The 13,514-nt window shown below is 49.6% G+C and overlaps 1 protein-coding gene across 3 annotated transcripts in view; it reads left to right on the top strand.

The window, feature by feature from the left end:
- The window catches only part of SLC2A4 (solute carrier family 2 member 4), a 199,817-nt gene that overhangs the window by 145,420 nt on the left and 40,883 nt on the right, over window positions 1–13,514 (top strand). For 2 of the 3 annotated variants that reach the window (XM_073564069.1, XM_073564067.1), the window contains exon 4: window positions 12,865–12,989. In XM_073564069.1, coding sequence (XP_073420170.1) covers window positions 12,865–12,989 — 125 coding nt within the window. Of the gene's footprint in view, window positions 1–11,231; window positions 11,371–12,864; window positions 12,990–13,514 lie in introns of those variants that run through there. The other variant, XM_073564070.1, reaches the window with a different exon arrangement.

Genomic DNA, 13,514 nt, shown 5'->3' with positions numbered 1-13,514 from the left:
GCCCCGGTGTCCTTGAGGCCTGTAGCAAGACGGGCCCCCACCTGAACAGGTTGAACGTTGTCGTCAGCCCTCCCAACCACACCTCCCACCAAAAGAACAGAGGCGTTGGGCCCGGGGGCCTTGGCTGGGGGGTTCTTCGGCCTATCCGGACAGGTGTAAGAGAAGTGACCAGGCCGCTTGCAGTGGTGACACAGGCGACTGTCAGTAGCCGGCCCGTTGTTGGCAACAGGGACAGGGCCTCCAGAGGGACGGCTAGCTGGGGCACTGGGGTTGATTGCAGGCTTACCCCCTTTCCAGCTGGTGGCGTCTCGGGCTTCCGGTTGGCCTCGTAGTTGTCAGCGATCTGCGCCGCTTTGTCCGCGTTTGTTGGTTCGCGGTCCAGGATGAACTGTCGGACCTCAGCTGGGCAGAGATGCAGGAACTGGTCTTTGATCATCAAGTCCCGTAGCTGCTCAAAGGATTCAACGGACAGTCCATGGATCCACTGGTCAAAGTGGGTCCTGAGTCCTTGCACCACATCACTGTAGCTATCATGTGGGCCACGTTGGAGGTGCCGGAACTTCTTTCGGTATACCTCAGGTGTCAGCCGGTATTTGGCGATCAGCGCCTGCTTTATGGCGTCATAGTCGTCATCGGCTTCTGGCGGAAGAGAAGCAAATGCCTCCAGGGCTTTGCCTTTTAGCCCTGGGGTCAAGTACCTTGCCCATTGGTCTCTAGGCAGCTGGTACTGTCTGCAGGCTTTCTCAAAGGCTCGCAGAAACGTGTCCAAGTCCCCATCCTTTTCCATCATGGGAAAATGCTCTAGCCGGGGTTTAGGAGTCTGGACGCTGCTGGGCTCACTGCTTCGGGCTGTGGGGGCACTCCCACCCCGCTGGAGTACCTCCAGTTCATGGGCCCTCTGCGCCTGGCGCTCGGCTCTCTCAGCCTCCGCTTGGCGCTCGCGTCTCTCCGCCTCCCGCTCGGCTCGCTGCTCTGCTCTCTCGAGCTTGCTGGATCAGCTGCAGACGTCCGTCACGGTCTTCGGCAGGGAGTGCGTCCAAGGTCGCTTGCAGGTAGGGGTCCAGCGTGCTCTGATTGAATGTGGGGCCCGCGCTCATGAGTGGAGCCTCTGCTGCTGCCCCATTGCCACTTGGGCCAACTTCTGCGCTCGCTGGATTCTGGTCGTTGTCCAGCTGCACTAGAGCCGCGATCATTTGAGCTCTGTTTTTGTTTGTGGCGTCAAGGCCTTGGTACGTGCATAACCCAGCAAGAACTTCCTTTGTCTGCCGGTTGTACCAAGGTTCTCCTTTTGCCGCCATGGTTGCCAAATGAAAGATAGAAAAAGAAAAACGAAGAAACGGGAGGGGGATACTTGCAAGTACACACTAATGTCTCAGGACTAGTAACCACTGAGTCTGTTCTCCAAAACCTATGATGCAGGATTCCCGCAGGAACCGTGCAGGTTTTTAGTGAGAGGAATGATTGCTCAAACCAAATCACTAATGCTCTAGGATGATCCCACCGCTCTGCCACCAAAACGTGACGAACAGCGGACCCTGTGTCACCACTATGTCACAGTCCCACCACTGACACGGGTGTATCAGCGGACGGAGGGACGAGACACACTGCCGGCACACGGCTATCACAGGCACAGTTGGGGCTTATCTTAGTATCCCACCACTGGCACCATGTGACCAAAATATCCAGCAAGCTACTCTCGCTCTACAATTTGCCGCAGGGGGGGGTTTATTTTGGATGCCCCACCACTGCTATCAACCTTCCAAGTACTGCGGGGATTTATGTATATCCCACTTTCTCAGTTCCACTTTGGAACTCGCAGCTCTCCGGCACCCCCCTTACCCTCAGGTCAGTCAGGGAACTGCACCTAGGATAATTGGTCGCCGGACGGGCTGCCTGTTGTGAACCGGCAATTAGGCTTCTGCAGTAAGGGAATTATCAATGCTGTGGCCGCAGACCCTTATTCAGCAATATAAGACCCTTCCGGACTGCCAGCAATCCGCAATAGCCGTGCACAAAGCGCTGCCACCAGTCACGGTTACTTAATTCACAGTGTTAAATTAAGAGGGTCCGTGGCAAACCCCTTGAATTAGTAGCGATAATCTATCAAAGGCGTATAGTTCGATTCTTAGAGCATGGAGACAGATCTAAATAATTATTTCATTTATTTTCCGAAAGAGGACAGTGATTACAGATAAAAGTTGCTATAAAATTGAGACATAAAATATGTACAGTACGGGTATAAAATAAAAGTGGAGAAAACAAAGAGATTACACTCACAGTTCCATATTGTTCCTTAGGCAGACCATGTGGCTTTAAGGGGGGTGGAGGCGGAGCTGCACTTCTCCGCTCATCTGGGGATCTTTCTAGCACGACGACTTGAGCTGTTCTGCTCTGGTTTTGTCCAGGAAATGCTTTATAGACTTGCTATGTGACATCACGGAGAGATGCATGCTGGGTTAATCCCACCTTAATCCCACCTCTCCCTTTTGGATTTAGAATTACACTAGAAAACTTATACTAATCACAACTCCGTGGGGGCAGCCCGCACAGACATATATAGGGCATCATTGGTTGTGATTTGTTGAGTACAATAATTCAAGACCAAATATGCAGTAGTTCTGATACACCGTTTAGCTGGAACACATATCTCAGGTTCTGAAAGGATTAGGCTTCGCAAGAACCACGGCAGCGACGCTGTGACCGCCCGGATTACAAAAATATGATTTTTATATCTCTAGGGTATATGGTTTTCGCAGGTCAGGCTCTTAAAGGTTTACTTCTGATTCCTGATTTCAAACAAAGAGTTTATTTCCCGCACTTTTTTTTCTCTTTCAGCTGAGGCTGAGAGAAGCCAAATGGGGTGGCAGGAAATTGATTTATAATCACCTAAGGGGGGAGGGAAGCTGCTGCAGGGTGCAATGTAACTGAGACACTGGCAGGCAGCTTCTCAAAGAAAATGGAGGATTTGTTAGCACATTGCAACAGAAAACATATCTTGCAGACATTGCACATCACAACCGGATGTTAGTGATAGGTTGATGAGGTGGGTTAGGGATGGGATAAAAGTGGTGGTGAGGTTGGAGAGGAGGTGTGATGAGATGGGGTCAAGTGCACAGGTTGTGAAGTGCGATTTGGAGAAGAGACAATTAAGCTCCCCTTCAGTGATGTTGGAGAGGGATTTTATGAAGTTTGTGCATTGGTCTGGTATACAAAGGGGTTGTGGTGGTTGAACAATGAAAACGTGCCGTGTTTGGTCGATCTTATTTTTGAAGTGTGCGGCAAAGTCCTCAGCAGAGATTAGGGAAGTCGGAGGGGGCAGTGGTGGGCGGAGGAGGGAATTGAAAGTTTTGAATAACTGTTTTGGGTTGTAAGATAGGGAAGATACGAGGGTTGTGAAGTAGGCCTATTTAGCAGAGGTGAGAGCAGATTTGAAAGTGAGTGTTGCCTGTTTGAATGCAGTGAAGTCAACTTGTGAATTTGTTTTCTTCCAACGGCGCTCTGCAGCCCTGGACACTTGCCGGAGCTTTTTAGTGGTGTTATTGTGCCAGGGTTGTCTATTGATTCGTCGCACTCTGTTATGCATGACAGGGGTGACCGAGTCGATGGCTGATGCAATAGTGGCATTGTAGAAAGTAGTGGCAGTGTCAGTGTCATGGAGTGAGGATATGGATGCCAGTGGTAGAATAGAGTCAGAGAGTGTGCGAGTGTCTAGATGTGCAAGGTTTCTGCGGGGTGCGCCTGTTGCTGGACATGGTTGCCTGGAGAGGAGGACAGGAATGAGAAAGTGAGTAGATGGTGGTCAGATAGAGGGAGATGGGAGGTGGTGAAGTTAGAAAGAGAGCAGAGGCGGGTGAAGACCAGGTGTAATGTTTGTCCGGCTGTGTGGGTGGCTGAGGAGGACCACCTTCAAGATCCATCCGAAAACCCGAAGATGACAACAGGTACCCCAAAAACTGCACCTCCTGGACAGCGAAAACATATTTTTGTAGTTTGGTATATAGTTTGTAATCTCTTAATATTTACAGCACCTGTCTAACATGCCCCAGATGTCTCCAAATCTGGTGAGTAAACCAGAATATCATTCAGAAAGACCACCACAAACCTGCCCACCAAATGATGGAAAATATCATTAATGAAAAGTTGGAAAACCACAGGTGGATTGGTCAGACTGAAAGGCGAAATCAGACTCTCAAAATGACCTCAGGGGTTTTGAACGCCATTTTCCATTCATCCCCTTCTCTGATACTAACCAGGTTGTAGGCCCCCCTTAAATCCAACTTGGAGACCACCTTAGCTGCCACAGCCTGGCAGAACAGATCCGGGATCAGAAGAGGGTATGGACACGGATGGTAATCTGATTTAATTCCCTGAAATCTAAACAGGGACGTAGACCGCCATCTTTTTTTCCTCACAAAGAATAGCCCTGTTGCCAAGGGTGAAGATGAGAGTCTGATGTGTCCATGCTCCAGACTTTCCGCAATTAAATCCTTCATGGCTTGTCTCTCGGCCAGAAACATTATCCAGTCTGGTAGTTTAGCTCTGGGGGCCATGTTATTAGGACAGTCATATGTATGATGAGGAGGCAAATCCTGACAACACCTCTAAAAAAATGTCCTCAAAACCAGACAAAAATGCAGGTACGGTTTCTGTAGAGACTGTAGAAAGGGAAATATTTAAATAGTTCTCCTGGTAGTAATCCCCCACTCAATGATCTCCCTGGCTTGCCAATCCACCAATGCGTTATGTTTCACCAGCCAGGGAAGACCCAATAGGATTGGGGTGGGAAGACCGTCCAGGACATAGCAAGGAATTATCTCACAATGAGGATGTCGAGTCCATATCGGCCGAAATACATGGAAGGAGAAGTAGCAACAAAATTCTCAATGGGGTCTGTTACACCCCCCAAATATAACAGAAGTCATGGAAAGTCTGCTACTAAGGTAGAAAGATGAAGCTGCAACCCATAATGAGGGCCTTGTTATGGGGGACTTTACCCGGATATTAACTGGGAAACAGAGACCTGCGAAACCCATAAAGGCCACAGGTTTCTGCTAATAGCCAAGAAGAATTATCTCTCACTATTGGTGCAGAATCCGACCAGAGGAGCCGCACTTTACACCTAATACTATCTAACAGACCGGACAGAATAACAGATCTGCAGGAAATAGCGACCACAATATTGTACAGTGTCACTTGTGTTTCGCTCGGGGGACTTGTCAGGGAGTCACAGAAACACTGAACTTTAGGAAGGTAAAGTCTGACCAGCTGAGAGATGTCCTTAATCTGGTGACTGGGACAATGTCCTCAGAAATAAGAATACAGAAAATAAATGGGAATGTTTAAGAACATCCTAAATAGGCGCCGTAAGCGGTTTATACCTTGTGGGAATAAAAGGACCAGAAATAGGAAAAACCCAATGTGGCCAAACAAAGAAGTAAGAGGGCGATTACCAGTAGCAAGAAAGCATTGACACTACTAAAGCAGGACGGCCCCGCTGAAGATCTAACAACTATAGGGAGAAAATACTTTATCTAAAAAACTAATTACAGCTGCCAAATAAGAGACAGAGAAGCACAAAGGAGAGTAACACTAATCCCAAACTGTTCTTCACCTATATCAGTAGTAACAGAATCATAAGTGACAGTGTAGGAGCCTTATAAAACTGAGGAAAGAATGGTTGTAGATGACGAGGAAAAAGTGAATATATTACACACCTTCCTCTCCACGGTATTCACGGTGGAAAATGAAATGCCGAGAGACACAGAAAACCCTATATTAAGGGTCACCAATCTAACCCAAGAAGAGGGGCGAAACAGGCTACATAAGATTACAATAGATAAATCTCCGGGTCCGGATGGCATACACCCACGAGCACTAAGAGAACTAAGGAATGGAATAGACAAGCCATTATTTCTTATATTTAGGGACTCTATAGTGACGGGTCTGTTCCACAAGACTGGCGCATAGCAAATGTGGTACCAATATTCACAAAGGCTCTAAAAGTGACCTGGAAATTATAGGCCAGTAAGTCTAACCTCTATTGTTGGTGAGATATGTGAAGGGTTTCTGAGGGATGTTATTCTGGATGATCTCACTGAGAATAACTGTGTAACGCCATGTCAGCATGGGTTTATGAGGAATCGCTCCTGTCACACCAATCTAATCAGCTTTTATGAAGAGGTAAGCTATAGACTGTACCAAGGTGAGTCACTGGACGCGGTAGATCTTGATTTTTCCAAAGCGTTTGATACCGTGCCACACAAGAGGTTGGTACACAGAATGAGAATACTGGGTCTGGGGGAAATGTGTGTAAATGGGTAAGTAACTGGCTGAGTGATAGAAAGCAGAGGGGGGGGTTATAAATGGTATATTATCTAACTGGGTCGCTGTGACCAGTGGGGACCGCAGGGGTCGGTGTTGGGACCTCTTCTCTTCAACATATTTATTAACGATCTGGTAGAAGGTTTACACAGTAGAATATCGATATTTGCAGATGATACAAAACTATGTAAAGCAGTCAGTACAAGAGAAGATAGTATTCTGCTACAGATGGATCTGGATAAGGTGGGAACTTAGAAGAGGATTGATCCTGAGGCGATCAGTGGTAAAGTTATGGACACCTCATTACACCAGTTCTACATGGAATACTACCTCAATGAGTGTTACTAACCAGTATGTAACCAGTGCTGCAGCCAGATTCTGTGACTTACTGGGAATTGTAGTGCTGTGCTCAACCAGCAGGAAAAGTTGGGAGCATTTTTGTTTCAAGTTTAAATAATCTAATTTTAATATTTAATCTGCTTTTCTTCCATACTTTAAGCCCTTTCCGACGTTGGGCATAATAGTACACCCAGGTCGTACTCCCTCCCTTTTTTGAACATCTGACATGTGCCTGCAACAGCCGCGGATGGAATCGTGATCCACCCGCAGCTATTAACCCGTTAAATGCCGCTGTCAAAGCTGACAGCAACATTTATCATGCACTTCCGTCAATTACTCTGGAAATGCGCCCATCGATGACCCCTGTCACGTGATTGCGGATCACCGATGGGTTGGCATGACAACCAGAGGTGTCCTGGAGACCTCTATGGTTGTCACTGCCAGATGGCTATGAGAGCCATCTGGTGGTCGGTGCTCATAGCAAGTGAGGTGTTCTGCTCCATACAGAGTTATGGCAGCTTCTAGCCTCCCATGGAGACTATTGAATCATGCCAAAAGTGAAAAAAAAGTTTTAAAAAATATTAAAGTGCAAATCACCCCCCTTTTCCCCCCGATCTATCAATAAAAAGGGATAAATCTTTTCACTAAAGGGCAAATGGAGAAAAAAAGTCAAAACACCAAAATTAAGGTTTTTTGGTCATTGCAACATTGCATTAAAATGCAATAACGGGCGATCACCTGATCTCATCTGCACCACAATGGTATCAATAAAAAAGTCAGCTCGGCACGCAAAAAATGAGCCCTCACCCAACCCCAGATCACGAAAAGTGGAGACGCTACGAGTCTCGGAAAATGGCGCAATTTTTTTTTTTTTTTTTTTTTTTTAACAAATTTTGGAATTTATTTTCACCACTTAGATAAAAAGAACCCGGACCTGTCTGGTGTCTGTGAACTCGTCATGACCCGGAGACTCATAAAGGCAGCTTTAGTATTTAACGAACATGGTAAAAAGGCAATACAAAAAAACAACGATGGGATTGCAGTTTTTTGCAATTTCACTGCACTTTGATCTTTTTTTCATTTTCCAGTACACAATATGTTAAAACGAATGGTGTTGGGCAAAATTACAACTTGTCCCGCAACAAACAAGCCGTCACATGGCCATATTGACGGAAAATAAAGTTATGGCTCCGGGAAGGAGGGGAGCGAAAAACCAAAACTACCTCCAATCAGGAAGGGGTTAAGCTGCATGTCTGTGATGCAGATATCAGAGTTCGGCCGGGGTCAGACCTGCGAGAAACCCACACAAGTCTCGCACCTCAATCCCCGGCTCTGCCGCCACCGCCCAGACCGGAGCGATCACTGCATAGAAATACAGGCAGCGGTCATGTAGTGCCAGTCGCCCATTTATGATTCCTCCTCCTCACATCCCTTCTTTAGCCCCATATATTCTCTGACCCTGAACAGTGATCTGTGTGACATCCGTGTGCGATTTTCAGCCAGTTTTTCCCGTGAATACCTTCTTTTATTACATACAGGTCCCACATTTTACACACACATAGTACATAAAGTATTAGACACTGTGATAAAACACTCCGGGATCGGCTTTGCTGGGGTCAAAGGTCACGTGCGTTCAGCATGAAACTCAGGTGCAGAGCCGGGGTCCGGGTGTAACTGACCCTGGGTCAGGTTTATTAATGGTGAAAGCAATGCATAAAGAAATAAAACATAAAACAAATCCTTGCCTGTCCGGCACTAACTAAACAATGGACAACCTAACTACCAACTGGCGGGCTTCTCCCGTCCAGCCAAACCACAGTTGCAGTGGGCACTGCTTTCACTCACGTGTGTCTCTCACACAGACAGGCTCTCTGTGTTCCCAGGCTGAGACACTCACACAACCACCTGGCATCCTTATATATCCACCTCCCATTATTCATTAGTAAGCAGGTGAGATACTGACCAGACTAGGCCACATAGGAAAGGAATCTGGGCGAGATATACCTGCCCTCATCCACTATTCCCACATGATTCTCACAACACAGACATAGAAATCCAACTATTCTGCATGGGTTCACTGTGTGTCCTGTCCTGTCAGGTCCTGCAATGATTTTACAGAAGACGAGAAATGAATTACTGGCTGTTCTCCTCTCTACCTCTGTATGTAATATAAAAGACATATATATATACTAGCTATGAACCCGTTCTATGCCCGGGTGGCGAGCATTTTTATTGGTATCTGGTCTCCCATCCTGGTATTTTCTGACCCCCCCCTCCATCCTGGTATGCATGGTCCCCTCACCCCCTATCCTGGTATGCATGGTCCCCTCACCCCCCAATCCTGGTATGCATGGTCCCCTCACCCCCTATCCTGGTATGCATGGTCCCCTCACCCCCCAATCCTGGTATGCATGGTCCCCTCACCCCCCAATCCTGGTATGCATGGTCTCCTCACCCCCCAATCCTGGTATGCATGGTCCCCTCACCCCCTATCCTGGTATGCATGGTCCCCTCACCCCCTATCCTGGTATGCATGGTCCCCTCACCCCCCTATCCTGGTATGCATGGTCCTCTCACCCCCTATCCTGGTATGCATGGTCCCCTCACCCCCAATCATGGTATGCATGGTCCCCTCACCCCCAAATCCTGGTATGCATGGTCCTCTCACCCCCCTATCCTGGTATGCATGGTCCTCTCACCCCCTATCCTGGTATGCATGGTCCCCTCACCCCCTATCCTGGTATGCATGGTCCCCTCACCCCCTATCCTGGTATGAATGGTCCCCTCACCCCCTATCCTGGTATGCATGGTCCCCTCACCCCCCAATCCTGGTATGCATGGTCCCCTCACCCCCTATCCTGGTATGCATGGTCCCCTCACCCCCCAATCCTGGTATGCATGGTCCCCTCACCCCCCAATCCTGGTATGCATGGTCCCCTCACCCCCTATCCTTGTATGCATGGTCCCCTCACCCCCCAATCCTGGTATGCATGGTCCCCTCACCCCCTATCCTGGTATGCATGGTCCCCTCACCCCCTATCCTGGTATGCATGGTCCCCTCACCCCCCCAATCCTGGTATGCATGGTCCCCTCACCCCCCCAATCCTGGTATGCATGGTCCCCTCACCCCCTATCCTTGTATGCATTGTCCTCTCACCCCCTATCCTGGTATGCATGGTCCTCTCACCCCCTATCCTGGTATGCATGGTCCCCTCACCCCCCCATTCCTGGTATGCATGGTCCCCTCACCCCCTATCCTGGTATGCATGGTCCCCTCACCCCCCATTCCTGGTATGCATGGTCCCCTCACCCCCTATCCTGGTATGCATGGTCCCCTCACCCCCCTATCCTGGTATGCATGGTCCTCTCACCCCCTATCCTGGTATGCATGGTCCCCTCACCCCCCCATTCCTGGTATGCATGGTCCCCTCACCCCCTATCCTGGTATGCATGGTCCCCTCACCCCCTATCCTGGTATGCATGGTCCCCTTACCCCCTATCCTGGTATGCATGGTCCCCTCACCCCCTATCCTGGTATGCATGGTCCCCTCACCCCCCTATCCTGGTATGCATGGTCCCCTCACCCCCAATCCTGGTATGCATGGTCCCCTCACCCCCAAATCCTGGTATGCATGGTCCTCTCACCCCCCTATCCTGGTATGCATGGTCCTCTCACCCCCTATCCTGGTATGCATGGTCCCCTCACCCCCTATCCTGGTATGCATGGTCCCCTCACCCCCTATCCTGGTATGAATGGTCCCCTCACCCCCTATCCTGGTATACATGGTCCCCTCACCCCCTATCCTGGTATGCATGGTCCCCTTACCCCCCCAATCCTGGTATGCATGGTCCCCTCACCCCCCAATCCTGGTATGCATGGTCCTCTCACCCCCCAATCCTGGTATGCATGGTCCTCTCACCCCCCAATCCTGGTATGCATGGTCCTCTCACCCCCCAATCCTGGTATGCATGGTCCTCTCACCCCCCAATCCTGGTATGCATGGTCCCCTTACCCCCCCAATCCTGGTATGCATGGTCCCCTCACCCCCCAATCCTGGTATGCATGGTCCCCTCACCCCCTATCCTGGTATGCATGGTCCCCTCACCCCCTATCCTGGTATGCATGGTCCCCTCACCCCCCAATCCTGGTATGCATGGTCCCCTCACCCCCTATCCTGGTATGCATGGTCCCCTCACCCCCCAATCCTGGTATGCATGGTCCCCTCACCCCCCAATCCTGGTATGCATGGTCCCCTCACCCCCCAATCCTGGTATGCATGATACCCCTCATGGCGCCGAAATGTATGCGTAATTTACATATTTACATTAATCTGAAGTGGGCACTGTGGCACCTGCGCACACCGCGCTGTTGGCGCTGTTTTCTTCAAAAGGTCTGAGAAGTGTGGGATTGTGCAGTCGTAATTGGCGCCCGATTTCAGCGCCACAACCCGCCGTCTCCTGACTTCACGGCGAATACCCCGGTAATCTTTTGTGCCTGCTATGATGACAGGAGAGGGCGGGTTGTTGCTCTGGAATCGGCGCCTGCGCATTCCTCTCTTTCCAGCGCCATTGTCTTGAAGACACACTGCAGTGTGTCTTCCCCAAAATGCGCCGGAAAGCGCGGACTGTGCATGCGCCGCTTCCAGAGCAACAACCGGCCCTCTCCTGTCATCATAGCAAGACGCAAGACCCCGCGGCCACACCGAATCGGTAAGGTGTCGTGCCGTGGGGGGGGTGCGTCTACCGCGATCTCCAGGGGGGGGTGCATCTTCCGCGATCTCCGGGGGGGTGCGTCACTCTGTCTGGAGGCAGACTGTGCAGGCGCGTCACACTTGCGCGGTCTCTAAAGGCTCCAGGGCTTGGCCCATTATAGACTGTACACCTACACTGTGTGTATATATCTATTGCGACCTGTCCGTGTGATTTTTCTGTGCACCGCACTGAATTGCCGGCTCCTCAGTGGACACCGCTGCGTATTTCTCGCTGTGCGAGGCTTTCTCGCCCCCGTAGACTCCCATTGGCGAGTCTCGGCCGAGATGCGGTGCAGATCGCAGTATGGTATGGGAGGGAGGAGATACGGTGACGGGCCCCCTAGGTGAACAGCTCCATAGCACGCGCCCGCATTCCTCTGTAGCGTGACTCCGGCCTCACATGGACCATTCACAAGATCCTTTTTCTTTCTTTCTCCATAACAAGCTTTAACCCACGCACCACCAAACATAGATAACAAAGACAACGATGACAGTTCTTACCCAACAGTCCACAATCTATGTGTCAGGAACACCGCACTGCACTTGCTCACTGAGCCAGTGCACGTGTCCTGAGAAAGACAACCTGTGCTCAGAGATCCCTGTGGAGCGGGCAGCAGCAGAGAAGATGCCTGCTGCAGACCAGCAGGACCTGAGGCACGTGACTGCTAGGGGCGTGGCCTAAACTCCAGAGAGTTAGGAGCTGCAGGAAAACTCCTAGAATGGTAACTACGGAACAAAGTTACTAATTGGCATAGACAGGGAGAATAGTCAGGACGTAGCCAATGAGTCACACACAGAGATAGCTGCAAAGGTACAAGAGGGGCGAGCAGAGAGTAGTCAGGTCACAGGCAATGAGTCATACACAGGGAGAGTAGCGCAGTACAGAATCAACAGGCAAACTCACAACGGGGAACAGAACTGGGTCAGAACCATATAAACAAGCTATAGCAACAAACAGGCACACAGGGGTCAGCACACTCGGCCAAAGGCAAAAGTATAACTGACAGGGATTGAACCCAGGGGTTTAAGAAGCTCTCCCAGAACCAGAAAGAGGCCACAATCATTAACCCCAGGTGTGCAGGTCAAAAACCTGCACTGGGATCATGACAGCAGGACTCCCTGTTATCAGATTTGGGGGCATCCTCCTGCGTGTCCCCCTCAGCCTCCGGCTCTGGAGATCTCTGATCACCCGATCTGCCGCCTCACCACCGCCCGAGCTGCTGCACCCCCGACCTTCTGTCTCTTCCCCACTATCCCGTAGAATGTAAGTCCGCAAGGACAGGGTCCTCTCCCCTCTGTACCAGTCCGTCATTGTAAATCTGTTTACTGTTAGTGATATCTATAACTTTGTATGTAACCCCCCTCATGTACAGCACCATGGAAATAATGGTGCTATAGAAATAATAATAATGATAATAATAATAATCACGGTTGCATTTTTCATACGTTGCAGGAAACGAGCGATGATCATCAATAATGTATTCGCCTTCGTTGGGGGAAGCCTAATGGGATTGTCACAGCTCTGCCGGTCCTACGAGATGATGATCGCCGGACGCTTCCTGATAGGGGCCTTCTCAGGTAGGTGGACTACTACTCCAAACATCCACATGTCACACAGTCAGAGGAGAAAGACAAATGAAGTATAGTGACCCAATGCACCCCACCGTGTATTACCGACACTCCCCGTGTAATATAACACGTGTAATACAGACACTCCCCGTGTAATACAGACACTCCCCGTGTAATACAGACATTTCTCCATGTCATACAGAAACTCCACCATGTAATATCACACATGTAATACAGACACAACCCTCATGTAATACAGACACTCCCCGTGTAATACAGACACTCCCCGTGTAATACAGACATTTCTCCATGTCATACAGAAACTCCACCATGTAATATCACACATGTAATACAGACACAACCCTCATGTAATATCACATGTGTAATACAGACACTTACCTGTGTAATATCACATGTGTAATACAGACACTTCCCCGTGTAATACAGATACTCCCCCGTGTAATATCACACGTGTAGTACAGACACTCCCCGTGTAATATCACATGTGTAATACAGACACTTACCTGTGTAATA

Source organism: Dendrobates tinctorius, unplaced genomic scaffold (assembly GCF_039654945.1).
Source record: "Dendrobates tinctorius isolate UK_male_01 unplaced genomic scaffold, ASM3965494v1 ptg000424l, whole genome shotgun sequence".
Taxonomy (NCBI): Eukaryota; Metazoa; Chordata; class Amphibia; order Anura; family Dendrobatidae; genus Dendrobates; species Dendrobates tinctorius.
This window is presented reverse-complemented; position numbering and strand designations above follow the sequence as displayed.